This window comes from Salmo salar, chromosome 20 (genome assembly GCF_965601325.2).
Source record: "Salmo salar chromosome 20, fSalSal1, whole genome shotgun sequence".
NCBI lineage: Eukaryota > Metazoa > Chordata > Actinopteri > Salmoniformes > Salmonidae > Salmo > Salmo salar.
Genome location: NC_138310.1, coordinates 17,179,004 through 17,200,685, shown reverse-complemented (window position 1 = coordinate 17,200,685; position 21,682 = coordinate 17,179,004). Strand labels below are relative to the sequence as shown.

At 44.5% G+C, this 21,682-nt stretch overlaps 1 protein-coding gene and 1 long non-coding RNA gene across 2 annotated transcripts in view; both read left to right on the top strand.

The window, feature by feature from the left end:
* Nucleotides 1–21,682, top strand: part of LOC145862392 (uncharacterized) — a 386,091-nt gene that overhangs the window by 323,169 nt on the left and 41,240 nt on the right. The window lies entirely within an intron of this gene.
* On the top strand, nucleotides 5,970–9,872 carry mymk (myomaker, myoblast fusion factor). Its single transcript, XM_014160586.2, has 6 exons — nucleotides 5,970–6,400; nucleotides 6,938–7,052; nucleotides 7,256–7,404; nucleotides 7,629–7,745; nucleotides 7,932–8,072; nucleotides 8,393–9,872. The coding sequence occupies exons 1-6, from the start codon at nucleotides 6,266–6,268 to the stop codon at nucleotides 9,104–9,106; spliced, it is 1,371 nt and encodes a 456-aa protein (XP_014016061.1). The 5' UTR covers nucleotides 5,970–6,265; the 3' UTR covers nucleotides 9,107–9,872.

The following is a 21,682-nucleotide window of genomic DNA, read 5'->3' as shown; positions in this document are numbered from 1 at the left end:
GGCTCGACCTGCCACCTCACAAAACGCCAGACTCACACACAGAATCACATATGAACACACACACATGCACACACACTTATGCACACTTAAACACACAGACAGGCTGGAGGAGTGTAAATATTTACCCACTCACCTAGCTGCAGTCCAGGGGCCGCCGAGCTGTGTGATGCCGGGTCAGAGTGGGTGGTGTGGTGGTGGTGGTGCTGTAGAGATGTGTGTGCAGAGGGAGAGAGAGGGAGAGAGGTAAGGTGTGTGCCTTGCATCCCTCTACCCCTCCCTCCCTCAGCCCCTCTCCTCCTCCTCCTCCCCCCCACCCCTCCTCCTCCTCCGAGCAGCAGGAAGAGAGTGGCAGTAGGGAGGAACGCCTAGAAAAACAGGAGGCTCCTGCCCAGTGCCAAGCACTGGGGTCTGCCTCTCCTGCCTCTGCTGCTGCTGCTGTATGTGGTGGGGACTCTGTCCCATTGACAGCCCAAAGCCAAGCCTGGCAGCTCAACTCTCTCTCTCTGCTCTCCCCCTCCACTCCACTTCGCTCCACTGGCAGACAGACAGAGGAAGTCGCTGTTTCCCACAGTGCGACCCCCCCATACCCTCTACCCTACCCCCCCACATCCCCTCCCATCACCCCATCTTATCAGTCCCCCTCATGTCCTTTGTTCCATCTCCTCCTCAGATGCTGGTGTCTTGCACTGTGTGCTCCCCTCTTTCATCTCATATGTTTCTATATGGAGAGAACACACCTGGAAATGGCCTACCTATGTCATGAGTTTCAGAGCAGGCCTTTACCTATCTCCGAGGTGAATCCAGAATATCTCAACAAATATTTCCAGTAGAAAGCATATGCATATCGAAAGCTACATGAACCAAGAGTGAACGAAAAAGAGAAAAAAAATCTATGGTGAAAGTGAGAGAGTTTTGAGTCTCTAGAATGTATTGAGCAGCACAGAGAGAAAGAGAGAGAGAGAGACATACACAGAGGTTGAGTCTCTAGAATGTCTCGAGCAGCAGGGAGAGAGAGAGTGACGGATGCTGGGACAGGGAGGACCACCATGCCTGCCCACGACGTCTGCACCCAGCAGCCACATGTTCTCTCTGCTGCGCTGCCTCGGTGTCTGCTACGTGCATTAGGCCTGCTCTGCTACACTACACTGCTAGGCTTCAATCACATCCTCCATGCCATCACAGATTTATATGGTGATAGACATACAGTAGTTCAGGGGGAGAACTGCACAGTTTGCAAGTCAAGAAGCATGCTCTCTCTCTCTCTCCCTCTCTCTCTGTGTGTCTCTCTCTGTGTGTCTCTCTCTCTCTCTCTGTCTCTCTCCCTCTCTCTCTGTATCTCTCTCTGCGTCTCTCTCTCTCTCTGTGTCTCTCTCTCTCTCTGTGTCTCGCTCTCTCTCTGTCTCTCTCTCTCTCTGTGTGTGTCTCTCTCTGTGTGTCTCTCTCTGTGTGTCTCTCTTTCCCCATCTCTCTCTCTCTCTCTCTAAGTAGAGGAGGAAAACAGAGGAAATGCGTCGTGGAGGGCTAACAATAGTCCCTAGGTATTGTGTTGTGTGGAGAAACATTTTGGAGACATTGTGGTTAGTAGGCTACACACAGACAAGAAAAAACAGAGTGTTTTTTTCCCCTCCACAGATGTTGGAAAAGAAATATACACTGTTTAAGTAGATGACACTCTTTCAGTGAGAGAAAGGTTCTAGAATAAAAAGGTGTATTCTCAAACTGAGATATAACAATCCACGACAAAACGTAATTACTGTGTATTATAATTTATATGTCTAAAATTGGAATTATAAAACCTATCTGAATTGTTTAGTGATAAACCTCTATTCATTTGTGAGATGTCTTTTACACATTTTATTTTAAACGGTTTTATTTCTCTTAAATGTATATCAGCTATCTAGGTACCTGGTAAATTGATTTCAGTCCATTTCAAAGGTTATAGTCTTATATTTTCAAATTCCAACCTATTTCTTCTGAGTTTAGAAGCACAGAGACTGCTCTTCTTCAGCAGGAGAGGAGAGGAGCTGTCATAAAATTCTCTGATGTTCTCTTGGCTCACAGCCCAGGTTTATTCAGGCTTGTACTGCACTTTAGACAGACACATTCATGCTCACAGACAGACAGACAAACAGGCAGGCAGCAAGTCAGACAGCCAGACAGATTGGCAGACCTACACATCATCAAGCAGATGACACAGACTGACACACACACAAAATACAACTACATACCTACATACCTACGTACACACACACACACACACACACACACACACACACACACACACACACACACACACACACACACACACACACACACACACACACACACACGTATGCACGTGCCCTGGAAATCATTTCTCAATAGGGAGTAGAGCACAATGCACTCGCAATAACAGTTTATACACAAAACTATTCTATACTATTCTATATACTATACTATACTATTCTATAAGTATATCTATGTTATTTTCCAAATATACAGTGCATTCGAAAAATATTCAGACCCCATGACTTTTTCCACATTTTGTTACGTTACAGCCTTATTCAAAAATTGATAAAAAAATGTAAAAGTCCTCATCAATCTACACACAATACCACATACTGATGAAGCAAAAACTGGTTTTTAGAAATGTTGGAAAATTTATAACAAATAAAAAACAGAAGTACCTTATCTACATAAGTATTCAGACCCTTTGATATGAGACTCGAAATTGAGCCCAGATGCATCTTTTTTTCCATTGATCATCCTTGAGATGTTTCTACAACTTGATTGGAGTCCACCTGTGGTAAATTCAATTGATTGGACATGATTTGGAAAGGCACACAGCTGTCTGAGCAATCGGGGGAGAAGGGCCTTGGTCAGGGAGGTGACCAAGAACCCGATGGTCACTCTGACAGAACTCCAGAGTTCCTCTGTTAAGATGGGAGAACCTTCCAGAAGGACAACCATCTCTGCAGCACTCAACCAATCAGGCCTTTATGGTAGAGTGGCCAGACGGAAACCACTCCTCAGTAAAAGGCACACAACAGCCCGCTTGGATTTTGCCAAAAAGGCACCTAAAGGACTCTCAGACCATGAGAAACAAGAATCTCTGGTCTGATAAAACCAAGCTTGAACACTTTGGCCTGAATGCCAAGAGTCATGTCTGGAGGAAACCTGGCACCATCACTACGGTGAAGCATGGTGGTGGCAGCATCATGCTGTGGGTATGTTTTTCAGCAGCAGGGACTGGGAAACTAGTCAGGATTGAGGGAAAGATGAAGGGAGAGAAGTACAGAGAGATCTTTGATGAAAACCTGCTCCAGAGCGCTCAGGACCTCAGACTGGGGCAAAGGTTCACCTTCCAACAGGACAACGACCCTAAGCACACAGCCAAGACAACGCAGGAGTGGCTTCGGGACAAGTCTCTGAATGTCCAGAGAGGCCCAGCCAGAGCCTGGACTTGAAGGCGATCAAACATCTCTGGAGAGACCTGAAAATAGCTGTGCAGCGACGCTCCCCATCCAACCTGACAGAGCTTGAGAGGATCTGCAGAGAAGAATGGGAGAAACTCCCCAAATACATGTGTGCCAAGCTTATAGGGTCATACCCAAGAAGTCTCGAGGCTGTAATCGCTGCCAAAGATGCTTCAACAAAGTACTGAGTAAAGGGTCTGAATACTTATGTAAATGTAATATTTCCGTTTTTTATATATTTGTAAACATTTCAAAAAAACAGTTTTTGCTTTGTTATTATGAGATATTATGTGTAAATTAATGAGGGAAAAAAATATTTAATCAATTTTAGAATAAGGCTGTAACGTAACAAAATGTAGAAAAAGTCAAGCGGTCTGAATACTGAATGCACCGTACTTTGGATACATTCCCACAGCTTTAAAACTAATATATTTTTTGTAATTATGCGCTCAAAGAGAAGACTAACTAAAACATCAACTTTTCAATTATTTATAAAAGAACTAGAGGGCAGAGGGCAGAACTATTTATGAGAAAATCAAAAGGAAGCCCAGTGTTTTCTCAGATGCTTACAGGAAGTTACTGGCTGCCACATTCCCACACTACCGTCCATGCCCATGTTTAGACAGGGACTGAGCAGGGGCATGGGCCTGCTGGGGTGAAAGTAACAATGACACACTTTCATTTTGTTAGCTATCCCCCTGCTCTCACATTGTACTCTCAACAAACTCAGCCCACGAACTTCAACCTCAGAATCCTGGGGCCAGCCCACCCCATTCCAGAGGTCATTCCAAATCCCAAAGGCTGTACAATGTATTGTTGTCTCCATCTTCTTGCCCTTTGTGCTGTTGTCTGTGCCCAATAATGTTTGTACCTTGTTTTGTGCTGCTACCATGTTGTGCTGCTGCCATGTTGTGTTGCTACCATGTTGTTGTCATGTTGTGTTGCTGCCATGCTATGTTGTTGTCTTAGGTCTCTCTTTATGTAGTGATGTGTGTTTTGTCCTATATTTTTATTTATTTTAAATTTTTAATACCAGCCTCTATCCACGCAGGAGGCCTTTTGCTTTTTGGTAGGCTGTCATTTTAAATAAGAATTTGTTCTTAACTGACTTTAAAAAAAATTTTTAAAAAAAAATATGGGCTGGTATGGAGAGGACACTGACAGAGCGCAGGGTCAAGCCAATAGGGGTCCCCAAGCCGAGCCTGAGAGTGCCGTTTTGACCATGTCCCGAGTGCTCATGTTACGGAGTCCCTCCAAGAATCTGAGGCGTGGGGTGTGTTCCCAACTACACTGCACCCTTTGTGTTCCCCCCGTCAGCCCCACAGGGCAGGTGCAACAGCTGAGCTGAGAGGAGAGGAGAGGAGAGGAGAGGAGAGGAGAGGAGAGGAGAGGAGAGGAGAGGAGAGGAGAGGAGAGGAGAGGAGAGGAGAGGAAGAGGAGAGGAGAGGAGAGGAGAGGAGAGGAGAGGAGAGGAGAGGAGAGGAGAGGAGAGGAGAGGAGAGGAGAGGAGAGGAGAGGAGAGGAGAGGAGAGGAGAGAAGGAACGGAGGAGAAGGAGAGGAGAGAAGTAACGGAGGAGAGAAGGAGAGGAGAGGAGAGAAGGAGAGGGCAACTGCTGCACCACCAGCTACTTCTAAAGGCTTAAAGAGCTCCCTCTCTACCCCGACCTCCTAATTTAATTAGATCCATGCGAGTTTTACATTTACTACTTCACAATTGGCTCTGGAAAAACATTGATCCAATGTACAACATACTCGTAGATGTACTTTATGAGTGCTGCCTGGGGTGGACTGGTATTGCATGGTCACCATTGGCAAATTCAGACGAGCAGTGTTTCTCTGTATGGGACACTAACAGAGCCACTGCTAAAAAGTTGACCTGTCTGGAGTGACTGCCACAATAGATTGAAGTTCTCAATAACAATCATACAACCACAACAAAACCCATGGCAGCGCTTTGAATCTAACGTATGCCTCACCATTGACCATGATAGGTTTGGTTTCTGAGCTTGAACTATTACTAATTGTTATAAAAGAGACGTGAGGGGTGCCATAGTGAAGCTTGGGAGGGGCTGAGTGCAGGGAACACGGTCACACGTGGCAGTACTGATAAGGGGAGGAACCGTTTCAGGCCCATATCACTCAGCTCCCTGCTTAGCAATAAGGATGCAATGTTTAGCAATAAGGAGGAGACTCCACCCAAAGTGGGGTTTGTATACTACCACGGGTGAAACCATGTCTTTGTCTGAATGCAGCTGTACTGACCCTCTGGGCAGAATTATCTTGGTTTTAAAGCTTTCATTGTATCCGTTGAGTTTGTACTCTGAAAATTAGAACCTAACAACCTGAAACACGACACTTCACAAACATGCCACAATGTCATGGCATGCGACCACTCTCCCCTCCCAGCCGTGCCTGCCAGACCTGGTATGCAGACAGCTGTCCTACGATGACAGCGCACATGCACGCCTTCCTGGGGCAAATTAAAACTTTAAAGAGCTCCAACAGGACAGCTGTGTGTGAGAGTGTGTGTCTGTGGTGTGGTGTACATTTCCCTGTCCACTTACCAGCTCTCTCATTTCACTGGTAGAGGACTAAAGGACTCAAGGACATCTTCCCATCCAGAGCTGCCAGATAGCCACCATCCAGCGCTGCCAGATAGCCACAGAGCAGTACTACTGTAGACAGCCTGTATCAATATCAATTCAGCTGAGGTGTGATTCTTGCTGGTTGAAAACTCGGATCAGATCAACCTATCATCTGCACCAGATACCCAACACCCAGTGAGTTGGTGTGGCTGTAGTTAGCCACCATGGGAGCCTACATTGCCAAGATGCTGCTGCCCACCGTTAGTAGCCTGGTGTTCCTGCCTGCAGCCAGCGTGGCCACCAAGCGAGGCTTCCACATGGAGGCCATGGTCTACTTCTTCACCATGTTCTTCACCACGGTAAGAACCATGGCATGACGCTGAGATGTTGACAACGTGCATTACTGTATTATGGAGGCTGTCTGTGTGTTACTGACACTGCTTGTCAGTGGGGCTGTGTGTGTGTACTGTACTTGTGAGCGATTGTGTAGACAACTTCAAACAAGCTATGATTAGTACTGTAATACTGAAGAAAATGCATTGCACGGTGACCAGTGGAGGCTGCTGAGGGGAGGACGGCTCATAATAACAGCTGGAACGGAGCAGATGGAACGGCATCAAACCATGTGTTTGATGTATTTGATACCATTACATCATTAAGCTCCAGCCATTACCACGAGCCCATCCTCCCCAATTAAGGTGCCACCAACCTCCTGTGGTACAGTCCCTTGTACAGTCATTTGAGTCATTTCTTAGGGGTGCTTCTGATTACAACCTAAAGTGTGTCTCTGCTAACCCACCAGAGACAGTATGTCCTATCAGAACTGAAACGAACAGAAAGGAAGTGACTGTGTAATACTGTTGTACTTGAAACCCATGGGATGTGTTTAACCCTAGATTTACCATGCGTGTGATGGGCCGGGCCTCTCCATCATATGTTTCATGAAGTATGAGATCCTGGAGTACTTCAGCGTGTACGGAACAGCCATCTCGATCTGGGTCACGCTGATAGGTGAGTGTAAACAGCACGCTGTTGTATCATGACATGGCTTACCCTCAGTGTGTGTTAAGTGGCCTAAAACTATGTTCAGAGAGCTCGTGAGTTCTGCATTCAGTACCACTGAACAGTTGTTCGGAAGCATGTGCTGTGTCTGTCTCTCACTCTCCTGTACGCACACGCACACGCACACGCACACACACACTCTCTTTCTCCAGCTTTAGGGGATTTTGATGAGCCAAAGCGTTCTACTCTGACCATGTTTGGGGTTTTGACCTGTGCTGTGAGGATCTACCAGGACCGCTGGGGCTATGGGATCTACTCTGGACCAATAGGATCAGCAGTATTCATAATCACTGTCAAATGGGTGTGTGAAGACAACTTACAATATGGCTATGACAAACACTGAGAACGATATGCCCTAATATGGTCATGTTTACAGTCATTTGATAAGATATTTCATAATCTCACCAATGTGAAATGTATACTTAAGTTCATACTTAGTTGAGGTACTGCCTAGCAACATTGCATTGATTATCTCTTCAACTAAACCTATTTTGTTCTAAATACATCCTGTGTATCATATTTCAGTTGCAGAAAATGAAAGAGATAAGAGGCCTCTACCCTGAGAAGAGCGTATACACCCAACAGGTGGGACCAGGATGCTGCTTCGGTGCCCTGGCTCTGATGCTCCGCTTCTACTTTGAGGTATCAGAACAACTCCATCTCCCTCCTTCCCCTCGCCATTCACAATCAAGGCAATAACTAGATGGTCAACTGCAAAACACTTTGTTGAGATCTGTGTTTGTGGGAACTGTTCTGTGGGAACAACATTGACATAAAAAAAAAGTACATTTATGGTGGGGGACCAATTGATTTCAATTTGTTTTTCAGGAGTGGGACTACGCCTATGTCCACAGTTTCTACCACCTGTCTATGGCTGTGTCCTTCGTGTTGCTGCTACCCAAAAAGAACCGCTATGCAGGAACAGATGGCAACCCTGCCAAGCTCAGCTGCTACACCCTCCTCTGCTGTGTATGTCACCCTTTTTATCTCAGCAATGCACAGGCGTTCAGTGCTATGAACATGTTGCATGAAGTACAGAACAAGTTCATTTAAGCTTGTTCAATGAAAAGTTGGATTCTGCCTATAACTTAGATAATCAGTCACAGCGACTACAATGGTGCTTGTACCAGAGCTGCCATGTCTTTTACAGTTGAACAAACATACTTGCTGAATTGCTAGTCAGAGAAGGTGCTGTAAGCTCCTATAGTCACATTTGTTTCAAAAAATGTTTGTTGTCTCTCCAACTCTCCTTACCAAGGTTTGTCAAACTTTTCTCTCTGTACTATCAGACACCTTTTCCTGCTTCTACGAAGGAGAAGAAGGACAAGAAGAAGACCCCGTCTCGAACCATTTGGACATTTCCCACTGAGCGTCCTTGGACACGGGCCTGCAGCTCACCAACTCTCCCTCTGTACAACCCACCTAGTACACCTGTTAAGAAAGCACTGGACATCACTACACCTGTTAAGAAAGGATGGGAGATCATCAGTACTACACCTGTTAAGAAAGGATGGGAGATCATCAGTACTACACCTGATAAGAAAGCACTGGACATCAACACTACACCTGTTAAGAAAGCACTGGACATCAACACTACACCTGTTAAGAAAGCACTGGACATCAACACTACACCTGTTAAGAAAGCACTGGACATCAACACTACACCTGTTAAGAAAGCACTGGATTTCACTACGCCTGTTAAGAAAGGATGGGAGATCATCAGTACTACACCTGATAAGAAAGCACTGGACATCAACACTACACCTTATAAGAAAGCACTGGATTTCACTACGCCTGTTAAGAAAGGATGGGAGATCATCAGTACTACACCTGTTAAGAAAGGACTGGACAACAGCACTAAAACTGTTAAGAGAGCACTGGACTTCAGCAGCACTAAACCAGTTGAGAAGGGACTGGACATCAGACTAGATATTAGCAGCACTAAACCTGTTCACAAAGGACTGGACATCAGCAAGCTCAAAGAACAGAATGGGTGGAAGTGACCCCACAAGACAGATAAACTTTTATGAGTCAGTTGGTCTTGGTGATGTCCAGAGAGAAAGCAAATAGAGAGAGAACGATGTCATACAATACAGGGTTACAGGAACACAGACATCATCCATGAAGGTCAAGCCCTGGCCTGTGCCCTCAGGGAGACAAAGAGTATGGCTGTCTCTTCTGTCTGTACAGAAAACAGGAGAGAAGCCCTTTACTTCAAAACATGAGGAGAGTGACAGGGAGAAGGGTTCCTGAGGCAAGCCAGTAAAACTGACTGGAAAATTTGTGAGTAGCACAGGCGGCAGACATTTTTTCTCTCCAAGATGAATAAATTGTCTTTCAAATGTTTCTCAGGAGGGACCTTTCGTCTGCTGCTCTCTCTCTCTGAGAAAGGAACTATGCAGTTAAATTCAGTTATGAAAATTACAAGATTGTAAAAGCACATTTTACTTGCTTTATATATCCCCTAGGTGCCAAACATGTCATCTGGTGCATCAGACTTTTGAGTGCAGCAGAATCCGGTCCAGACACTAGACTGTAAACCAATTGCAGCGTTTTAGAATGTTTACAATGAGGCGGCAGGTATTTATTCCACTATATTGAGTGACCAAGCAACTTTGACTTTGTATCCTTACTTTTCAGCCTCACTTTCGCTTTTTATGATGAACTTTACATAATGCTTATTTATTGCAATGGGAAGGGCTTTATTTAACCGTGATGGTTTCACTATAATGTATGTAATTCTTTTGAAAATAAATATCTGAAAATAAATGGTTGATGTTTCCTTTGATCTGATTGTGCATCCTTGTTTTAGGTATGGAATTGAGCAGACACCCCTCATGTGAAAAATAACTAACTGTATCAGTGTCATTTTCTTTTGCACAAGAACAGCTCTTTCACCATTGATACACACCCTGACTGGCACATACTTAATTCAAGCAGCACTAATCCACTTAAAGCCCTTCACATCATAAAACTGCAAGAATTCTACATTTCCCTTCAGGAGGAAAAAGCGGCGTGCGTTAGCTGCACGTCACCTGTTCCGAACACTACCCAAAGATTACAAACGTGTTCTGCAAGTCTTAGACAAAACAGTCTCTAGCCAAACGTGAATGAAACTCCTCCGGTCCACCAATCATTTTTTGACTGGGGGCAAAGCCACCAGCTCCTGTGCCCAGAGAAAGGTGTTTTTGTCTGGGGTAGAACCTGGCGGCCACTGGGCTCTCCTGGCTGCATTTCCCATTCCTGACAGGACGGTAACCTTAAACTTTTATTGCGTGGGGGTGAAACACTTTTCTGCTCCTTTATGACCACTGTCTGTCCCAGACCACTTTGTTCAAGGGCTGCAGCCCACACATACTGTCTGAGGGAGCTGAACCAAGCACCAAGCCCCATCCCCACGTCGACATCGCATTGTGAGGCGGCGATCGACCACGCTTTCCAAACGGAGCCACAACATCATCACCACATCTAATGATTGACATCAGTCTGGGCATGGGCTCCGTGGTCGTCTGCACAAACATTGGACAGAGACCATTGAGAAGATTTGGGTGGTACCGGGCGTACTGTATGAACATGTACTTTTAAACTAGCTTCTCTGCTACGCCACACTCCGCATGTGATTTTGCCACTGCTCTCAATGACGTCTTATACATGCAAGGGGGGAGCTTGAGTAGAATTGGTACTGTATGTTCATTCTGATCACAAATGAATCCAAATGAAGTATGGTATGTTCAGTAATTGAAACGATAGCTGGTGTGGATGGAGTGCATGTGATCAGATGCTGCTGGGGTGTTTCCTACAGGGTTGAATGTCACAATCTCCTTATCAGCTGTTACTATAGCTGCTGTCAGAGCAGGGAGGGGGCAGCTGCTTCTCTCTCAAAACAACCCCCTCTCTTCTCCAGTCTCCACCACGCACAGTATGCTACAATACCCAACTGGTACACACTGTAAACCACTTTATTGCCACACATATTCAAATCTTTTAAACTCTAGATACATTTACAGTTTCAGGGTGAATTCAATCTATACACTTGTCTATAATCTTGATGCATATCTTTATTTTATTTGGCAGGGGGAAGAAAAAAACTCATTTTCAGGCAAATTTACATAGCTAAATAATCTTGTTAAAAATAAAGATTTACTGTAATGTTGAGAGAAAAAAACGGTCCATGGCACAATACCTTTGCCATTCAACTAAATTCTCAAGGGAATAGAACGTATACAATAGAGCTACAGCTTCTCCATCATTTCTATCTGTCATATCATTGAACTGCCTTCATCTAACTGGTCCACCTTTTCCTTTTTGTCATACGGCCTTTACATGTCTCCATTTGCCTGTCAATCATAGTTATGGACATAAACAATACAAAACAATCCCAGTAGAAAATCCTTGAGCCCTGACAATCTAGACTAATGGATAAATTACTGTAAAACCAAACAGGTGAGGTGGAACTAAGGAAAACTGAGCCTCTACTGACACCTGTTGGATTTGAGAACAGTATTGTGCCATGACAACCTCAAGCTACAGTACTATGGCCACACTCCACCATGTCACGCTAAGAGTAGTAAACACCATAGTGTTGCTGCTTATGTGGAATTCACTCCAAACCCCCCCAAACTTCCTACAGTGGTACAGCCTGTCCTTAGAGACCAGTGCAGACTGCTCCTGTTCCACTGTGCGGGTGGGGGCCATCATACTGCAGAGGCTATCGCCGTTCAAGGGCCAATCGCACTGCTCGCTTCACCTGGCACAGCCAACAGAGGAAGTGCACCTCTGCTTAGTATGAGAGAACTAAAACAAATACGGATTAATGGTGAAGCATAAGTTGAGTGTTTTATGTGATTTTGTGAATAAGAGGTATGGAAAGAGAGTTTGAACTGAAGGGCTTTATTAAGTGACCTCACTACATGAGGGTAGATGAGTTTGTCTGTCCCAGTGTCTGGGTGTTTTCCTGGTCTAGTACCTGCTGGTTGATCCTGATGATCTGCTTGTACACGTACTGCAGTGCCACACAGGCTTTAAGCGGCTCCGCCACCTAGTCAGACTGTTCCTCTGAGGATTGGCTGTCAGACTGGGTGTCTGTGTCATGTGACAGGGTCATCTTGTCAAGCCCACTGCAGATTCTGGGGAAACACATCTGAAATTAGCATCAACCACTGTTAGTTAGTACACTTTGGGACTGGTGTACACACCCATATTTGGCCTATGTAAGGAAGGACTACAAAGCACTTCCAATTGAGACTCTCTATTGAACAGGCTTCTTTTTAGTCCAGGAGAAGTGTTCATCTGTATCTGTGCAACTGCCCTTTTGACCATTTTCAGTTAAATAAATATGTAAAAAAAAAAACATAAAAGTAGATGTGCTTGATTTAGCTTTGATTCTGTACTTTGGGGGTTATTCCATTCTATTGTACCTGGAAAACTAAACCAGGTATTTATTTATCTTTCTGATTCAGGTCTGACCAGTTTTAGCCGTGGCAGGGAGGGGTTGTGGACAAAGAGTGTTAGCCTAACCTAACTTTAGCACGGAGGATGCAGTGTTTGTAGGCCTGGATGTTGTCCATCAGCTGGGCTTTAACCATTCTGGCCGTCTCACTGGACAGCACATCTGACACTGAGCAGCCTGGGAACAGACTCAGCAGCAGAGGGGCCACCTACACACACACACAAAATGGCTACACGGACTCAGAGTTGACCACAATCAGAGTTGACCACAATCAGAGTTGACCACACTCAGAGCCCTTCACACTTACACACACTGACACTCCAACACATACAAACAAACACTCACTCCATCATTTGCTCACACATAACATGCACACACATTTACAGTGCATTCGGAAAGTATTTAGACCCCTTGACTTTTTCCACATTTTGTTACGTTACAGACTTATTCTAAAATGGATTAAATTGTATTTTAATCCTCATCAATCTACACACAGTACCCCATAATGAAATATCAAATTAACATAAGTATTCAAACCCTTAACTCAGTACTTGGTTGAATTACCTTTGGCAGAGGTTACAGCCTTGAGTCATCTTGAGTATGACGCTACAAGCTTGGCACACCTGTATTTGGGGAGTTTCTCCCATTCTTCTCTGCAGATCCTCTGAAGCTCTGACAGGTTGGATGGGGAGCGTTGCTGCACAGCTATTTTCAGAGATGTTCGATCCGGACTCTGGCTGGGCCCCTCAAGGACATTCAGAGACTTGTCCCGAAGCCACTCCTGGTTTGTCTTGGCAGTGTGCTTACGGTCGTTGTCCTGTTGGAAGACTTCGGCCCAGTCTGAGGTCCTGAGCGCTCCGGAGCAGGTTTTCATCAAGGATCTCTCTGTACTTTGCTCCGTTCATCTTTCCTCGATCCTGACTAGTCTCCCAATCCCTGCCGTTGAAAAACATCCCCACAGCATGATGCTGTCACCACTATGCTTCACCGTAGGGATGGTGCCAGGTTTCTTCCAGATGTGACGCTTGGCATTCAGGCCAAAGAGTTCAATCTTGGTTTCATCAGACCAGAGAAATTTGTTTTGCTAGCGTAGACTGGAATATGTTCCGGGATTCATCCAATGGCATTGAGGAGTATACCACCTCAGTCACCGGCTTCAACAATAAGTGCATCGACGACGTCCTCCCCACAGTGACCGTAAGTACATTTCCCAACCAGAAGCCATGGATTACAGGCAACATCTGCACCAAGCTAAATTATAGAGCTGCCGATTTCAAGGAGCGGGACACGAATCCGGACGCATATAAGAAATCCTGCTATGCCCTCAGATGAACCATCAAACAGGCAAAGCGTCAATACAGGACTAAGATTGAATCCTACTACACCGGCTCTGACGCTCGTCAGACGTAGTCCCCTCCTGTACTCCCCTGTTCACCCACGGCTGCGTGACCAAGCACGATTCCAACACCATCATTAAGTTTGCTGACGACAAGAGTGGTAGGCCTGATCACCAACAACGATGAGACAGCCTATAGGGAGGTCAGAGACCTGGCAGTGTGGTGCCAGGACAACAACCTCTCCCTCAATGTGAGCAAGACAAAGGAGCTGATAGTGGACTATAGGAAAAGGAGGGCTGAGAGTCTTTAGGTGCCTTTTGGCAAACTCCAAGCGGGCTGTCATGTGCCTTTTACTGAGGAGTGGCTTCCATCTGGCCACTCTACCATAAAGGCCTGATTGGTTGTGTGCTGCAGAGATGGTTGTCCATCTGGAAGGTTCTCCCATCTCCACAGAAGAACTCTGGAGTTCTGTCAGAGTGACCATCGGGTTCTTGGTCACCTCCCTCACCAAGGCCCTTCTCCCCCGATTGCTCAGATTGACCAGGCGGCCAGCTCTAGGAAGAGTCTTGGTGGTTCCAAACTTCTTCCATTTAAGAATGATGGAGGCCACTGTGTTCTTGGGGACTTTCAATGCTATAAATGTTTTGGTACACTTCCCCAGATCTGTGCCTCGACACAATCCTGTCTCGGATCTCTACGGACAATTCCTTCGACCTCATGGCTTTGTTTTTGCCCTGACATGCACTGTCAACTGTGGGACCTTATATAGAATCATGTCCAATCAATTGAATTTACCACAGGTGGACTCCAATCAAGTTGAAGAAACATCTCAAAGATGATCAATGGAAACAGGATGAACCTGAGCTCAATTTCACGTCTCATAGCAAAGGGTGTGAAAACTTATGTAAATAAGGTATTTCTGTTTTTCTTTTTTATACATTTTCAAACATTTCTAATAACCTGTTTTTGTTTTGTCATTATGGGGTATTGAGTGTAGATTGATGAGGATTTTTTTTAATCAATTTTAGAATAAGGCTATAATGTAACAAAATGTGGAAATGTCTGAATACTTTCGGAATGCACTGTACATACAGTTCCAGTCCAAAGTTTGGACACACCTACTCATTCAAGGGTTTTTCTTCATTTTTTGCTATTTTCTACAATGTAGAATAATAGTGAAGACATCAAAACTATGAAATAAGTTTAACAAATAAGTAAACAAATCAGAATAGTTTTTTATATTTTAGATTCTTCAAAGTAGCCACCCTTTGCATTGATGACAGCTTTGCACACTCTTGGCATTCTCTCAACCAGCTTTGTGAGGAATGCTTTCCAACAGTCTCGAAGGAGTTCCCACATATGCTGATGCAGCACTCAATCACTATCCTTGGTCAAATAGCCCTTTCACACCCTGGAGGTGTGTTTTGGGTCATTGTCCTATTGAAAAACAAATGATAGTCCCACTAAGCGCAAACCAGATGGGATGGCGTATCGCTGCAGAATGCTTTGGTAGCCGTGCTGGTTAAGTGTGCCTTGTATTCTAAATAAATCACAGACAGTGTCACCAGCAAACCACACATGCAGAGATCATCCGTTCATCTACTCTGCGTCTCACAAAGACACGGCGGTTGGAACCACAAATCTCACATTTTGACTCATCAGACCAAAAGGACAGATGTCCACCGTTCTAATGTCCATTGCTCGTGTTTCTTGGCCCAAGCAAGTCTCTTCTTCTTATTGGTGTCCTTTAGTAGGGGTTTCTTTGCAGCAATTCGACCACGAAGGCCTGATTCACGCAATCTCCTCTGAACAGTTGATGTTGAGATGTGTCTGTTACTTGAACTCTGAAGCATGTATTTGGGCTGCAATCTGAGGTGCAGTTAACTGTAATGAACTTATCCTCTGCAGCAAAAAAAAAGTAATGATGGCCTGTCGTTTCTCTTTGCTTATTTCAGCTGTTCTTGACATAATAGAAACTTGGTCATTTACCAAATAGGGCTACGTTCTGTATACCCCCACTACCTTGTCACAACACAACTGATTGGCTCAAACACATTAAGAAGGAAAGAAATTCCACAAATTAACTTTTAATAAGGCACACCTGTTCATTGAAATGCATTCCAGGTGACCACCTCATGAAGCTGGTTGAGAGAATGCCAAGAGTGTGCAAAGCTGTCATTAAGGCAAAGGGTGGCTACTTTGAAGAATCTCAAGTATAAAATATATTATGATTTGTTTAACACTTTTTTGGTTACTACATGATTCCATATGTGTTATTTAATAGTTTTGTTGTCTTCACTATTATTCTACAATGTAGAAAATAGTAAAAATAAAGAAAAACCCTGGAATGAGTAGGTGTGTGTAACGCCCTGGTCATAGAGAGGGGTTTTTGTTCTTTATTTTGGTTAGGCCAGGGTGTTACATTGGGTGGGCGTTCTATGTTCATTTTTCTATGTTTTTGTATTTCTTTGTTTTGGGCCGTGTGTGGCTCCCAATCAGGCACAGCTGTAGTTCGTTGTTGCTGATTGGGAGTCACACATAAGGAGCCTGTTTTTCCTTTGGGTTTTGTGGGGGGATTGTTTCTGTTTAGTGTGTTGCACATGACAGTATTGTTTGGCTGTCGGTTTTCTTGTTTTATGTGTATAGTGTTCTTAAGGAAAATTAAAACTGAAGATGAACACTAACTCCACTGCACCTTGGTCTACTTCCACAGACAGCCGTTACAGTGTGTCCAAACTTTTGAATGGTACTGTATATATCTACCTATATCAATCCAGTATCCCTGCACATTGTTAATATGGTATTGGCACTGACCCTTTATATAGTATGCTTACTTACTTTATTGTGTTCTTCTTATTTTTTATGTTTATCTCGTTTCTTTTTGTTCTACCATGTTATTTGTTGTATTACATTGTTAATGATTACTGCTTTGTTGGTTGCAAGAAAGACATTTCACTGTACCTGTCCATGTGACATTAAAACTGGAAACACACACGTGCAGACAGAGGGACAGATTTACTACAGTAGTCAGTTCTGCACCAAGTGGGAGTTTCACACCACTTTATGAAACATGTATTACATAAAATGAAATGTGTTAAAAGAAAGAATAACCTGTTCACATACTTAGAAAAATCATGTTTTTTTCCCCCCCAATCTGCATTGGAAACAAGTGGTGAGAGCTTAGTACTTGCATAACTAGGGTCCTTGGTCCACATTAGGCCCTAGCTATAACAGCTCAGTATTATGGATAGAGTGGATGAGACAAACAGTACAGGCGTTGAGGGTCTTGCATGATCATTAGTGGGGTCCAGGAGAAGGGTACTGATGGCATCCTGCTTGGCCCCCTCCACGTTGGGCACTTTACGGTGGGGCTTTGGCCCAGTTCTCATAGTACTGGCTGACTCCAGGGTTCTACTTGATGGCCTCAGAGAACTTGTCAGAGCTGCCTCATGGTACTTCCTGCGGTGAAGACAATACACAGTGTTATGGATGACAGACTCAGACTCACCAGTCCTGGTAGCAGTGTGTGCCCAGGGTGTTGTGGATGACAGCGAGGCGGATCCAGATGGCCTGGTCATCAGGCGACATCTCCTCCGCCTGCTGGTTGTCAGCCAGGGCAAACTCCCACTCGTCCTGCTGGAAGAAACAGTCTGCACAAAGCACAACCACCTCTGTAAATATCAGAGGTGATATCTACTGTCGACTCAGATGCACTCCTTCCTGAAATTGGATATAATGGATATAGGTACTGACTTTATGCATTGATGTATTCAAGCTCTGTAAGGTGATATGAAATCAAATCTCCAGCAACTTTAAACACATCCTCTCTTGATCTCAGAGACTCCTGCCCACCGTCCATATTCACACACTATTTCCTTTTCACAGAGCCAGACATCAATTGCACCTTCTTCAAGAGGGAGCCCACAACCTCTCTCATTTTACCTCAGCCAAACTCACCCCTTTCGCCTCCACTTCCTCACACCCCCTTAAACATACCTCCCTTCCCTCATCTCTCCTCTTCTTTTGTCTCCCGTCCTCTTCTTTCCCCTCCCCTCACCTCCTCTGTTAATGTGGAGACCGCTTTCCTCCTTCTGCTCCTGGACGGCCTTGCTGAGCAGCATGGCTTCCTCGGCGTAGAAGCTATGGGAAGAAGCACGGCACGGCAAAGTCGTTAAAGGTGAGCACCAGCTGGGGCTGGGCCGCCTCCTGCACGGCCCTCGGTTTTTCCTGGGTGTGTCCGCTCGGCTCCGCCCCCTGGACTCAAGCCCTCACTCAGCTCCACAGCCAGGACCAGGTCCTCAATGACAGAAGTGAAGTCGTTCAGCCTACGGTACAGAATACCCCTATGGTGCAAAATACTACATATTAGTGGATAATAGACAGTATGGAGCATATCACAGCAACACAATGTAGATTATGTATCCTCATTTGTTTTCTGTAGATTGGTAGATGAGAATCAGTCTGAAAACGTGTCAACATTATCAAGCTTCTAACAAGAACATTATGAACACCTGCTCTTTCCATGACCTAGACTGACCAGGTGAATCCAGGTGAAAGCTATGATCCCTTATTGATGTCACTTGTTAAATCCACTTCAATCAGTGTAGATGAAGGGGAGGAGACAGGTTAAAGAAGGATTGCTAAGCCTTGAGACAATTCAGACATGGATTATGTATGTGTGCCATTCAGACGGTGAATGGGCAAGACAAAATATTTAAGTGCCTTTGAACGGGGTATGGAAGTAGGTGGCTTTTCACGCCCAAAGGTTTCCCCATGTGTATCAAGAATGGTCCACCACCCAAAGGACATCCAGCCAACTTGACACAACTGTGGGAAGCATTGGAGTCAACGTGGGCAGCGTCCCTGTGGAACGCTTTCGACACGTTGTAGTCCATTCCCTGACGAATTGAGGCTGTTCTGAGGGAAAAAGGGAGAGGGGGGGGGGGGGGGGGTGGTTCAACTCAATATTATGATTGTGTTCTTAATGTTTTGTGCACTCAGTGTATATCTCTTCATTGGAAGAGGAGAATGGTCTGGTAAAATGGGATCAACCAGGCATGTATCCCCTAAACCACAGGCCTAATCAACACTCTTGCTTGCTGTATCAGAACCTTGACACGTACAGATAAATACTCTGTCAACAATATCAAGATTCTAGCTTCTAACAATAACAATATGACCACCTGCTGTACCAGTACCCCCCTGTATATAGTCTCACTATTGTTATTTTACTGCTGCTCTTTAATTACTTGGTACTTCTATTTCTTATTCATATATTATTTTTTTTATATTAAACTGCATTGTTGGTTAGGGGCTTGTAAGTAAGAATTTCACTGTAAGGTTGTATTCGGCGCATGAGACTAATAAAATTTGATTTGATTTGATTTGCCGTCAACACCTGAAGAGGTAGTGCTGCTCAAATCAAATATATTTATAACGCTCTTTTAACTTCAGCAAAGTGCCTATACAGAAACCCAGCCTAAAACCCCAAGCAATGCAGATTTAAAGGTGCAGTGGCTAGGAAAAACTCTAGAAAGGCAAGCATCTAGGAAAAAACCTAGAGAGGAACCAGACTATGAGGGGTGGCCAGTCCTCTTCTGGCTGTGCAAGGTGGAGATTATAAGAGTGCATCGCTATTAAGGCCAGATCGTTCTTCAGTCTCAGTGCAATGCTCCAGGGCCATGTTGACCTTGGAGAGGGCCTCCGTGAGCTTCCCTGCCAGGGCCCTGCTGATGGCCTGCTGCCTGGCCCTCTCACTGGCCTCCTCTAGCCCAGCAGGGCACCTGCCTCTAGGCACGATGGACTGAGGGCCAAGGCTGACCTCAGGTCACAGTAGCACAGTGTTACCTGTATGGAGAAGAGTGCTGGTAATTGCCAGGGACCTTACGATACGATATTATCACGATACTTAGTGTCGATAAGGTATGTATTGCGATTTTCACGATTCTATATGTATTGCGATTCCATACTGACATTCTATTGCGATTTTATGTTCCAAACATTTTGCTCACTTTATGTCTGCTGCAGAGAGACAAGAGAAAACAAGTTTTGATCAGTCAGAGAAATAAAAGTGCTGAAAACATGTTGGCTCACTATTTAAAAAGAAGATGGAGAACATGCTATAGGATGAAAAACACTTGTTTTGGAAGAGGTACAGCTGACTAGCGCTAGTTAACGCTACCTATGGTAGCAATTTTTGGGAGCCAAATATCTATATATATTGTCCAAAAATAATATTGCGATATGTAACTGTATTGATTTTTTCCCCAGATCACTAATGAAGAATGGTCCTGTCATTACATTAGAATGCATGTAAATTTGACTTTTTAAATAATTTTTATAGGTAGTCACTAGATGGTCTGAGAGGACAAAAGTGGAAATGATGTCACAAGTATTGAGCTAGTACATAAGCTATTATTCCCAATGGTTACAGTTCATAAGGTTAGTGGTTGAAATTGCATTTGGTGCTATAAATCGTCACACCTGCGTTCTTCATAGCATGGCATTGTCATATATTGCCAAGCGTTAACGCCGAGGTAACGGAGTGTGAGAGTGTACTACTGACCTGGTTGAGCTGTTTGTGGAGCCGTGCTCTGAGGGTGAGCAGATCTGCGGTCTCAGAGTCTACCTCTAGCCAGTTACTGACAAGCCTCAGACAGTCAGTATAACGGCCCAGGGCCGTCAGACATGCCAGGCTACAACAGCAACAAAGGGAGACACTTCAGTGGTTCACACCCGTGAAACATTTTTTTTTTAAATCTTAGGTGAATAGCACCATCTGTTGGCTGTGCAAGGAATGTCTGTCTGTAGAAATGGCTGAGGTCAAAGGATTTCACATGCCCTCAGGCTGATAACATTTGGATAAAGCCAAAGAAAGTGTTTGTATATAGTGGAAACAGTAACAACTATATTCATTTTCATGCACATAGGTCTCTATGTGAATACCTCAAATTTCACACTGACCTCCTCATATGATATGACCAGCAGTAAGGCCTTGGCAAACAACTCCAGAGCATCCAGGAACATCCCCTGTGGAGTGGACATAACTCAATATTATCTCTATTCTCTAAACAAGACAATTACAACAGTTTTCAGATGAGATCTATAAAAAGGGTGCTATCAGATAGGCCTACATCATTTTACAAAGTGGAAGCAAGAGGTACTTCAATGGTGCTGGGTGCGTGCTTGACTGTGTAGGGATGATCATTATGTCTGAATTGTTTCCCAGACTGTTGTAAGAAAATCACAGCCATAACACAGCAGGACAGAGGTTTGTGGAGGGCCTTAGCCTGAGGCTCCAGGAGGCAGGCATGTCTGCAGCTGATGGCTGTAGACAGGAAGTCACACATCTGTAGATAAGCCTCCACCTGGTTCACATAGAGCTGGAAGTCAGAACACATGAAAACTTCAGACAATTATTTTATACAAATTAGACTATATTTATGTGGTTCTGTACCTGTTTCAGCTGAATATATATATATATATATATATATATATATATTTTAACCAGGCAAGTCAGTTAGAACAAATTCTTATTTACAATGACGGCCTACACCGGCCAAACCCAGACGACAATAGGCCAATTGTGCACCGCCCTACAGCACTCCCAATCACATCCAGTTGTGATACAGCCTGGACTTGAACCAGGGTGTCTGTAGTGACGCCTCTAGCATTGAGATGCCGTGCCTTAGACGGCGCCACTCAGGAGCCCAAATATTGATGGCTTTGGCGAAGCAAGTCACAGGCTTTGAAAATGTATACTGCTATTGGCATTGCCTCTTCTCCATAGCTGC

Excerpts from the sequence above, each read along its gene's own strand:
- mymk (XM_014160586.2), top strand. The coding sequence starts at position 6,266 with ATGGGAGCCTACATTGCCAAGATGCTGCTGCCCACCGTTAGTAGCCTG. Across the intron at positions 7,053-7,255 it reads GATCTGGGTCACGCTGATAG|CTTTAGGGGATTTTGATGAG; the intron begins GTGAGTGTAAAC and ends CTCTTTCTCCAG. Across the intron at positions 7,405-7,628 it reads TCATAATCACTGTCAAATGG|TTGCAGAAAATGAAAGAGAT; the intron begins GTGTGTGAAGAC and ends ATCATATTTCAG.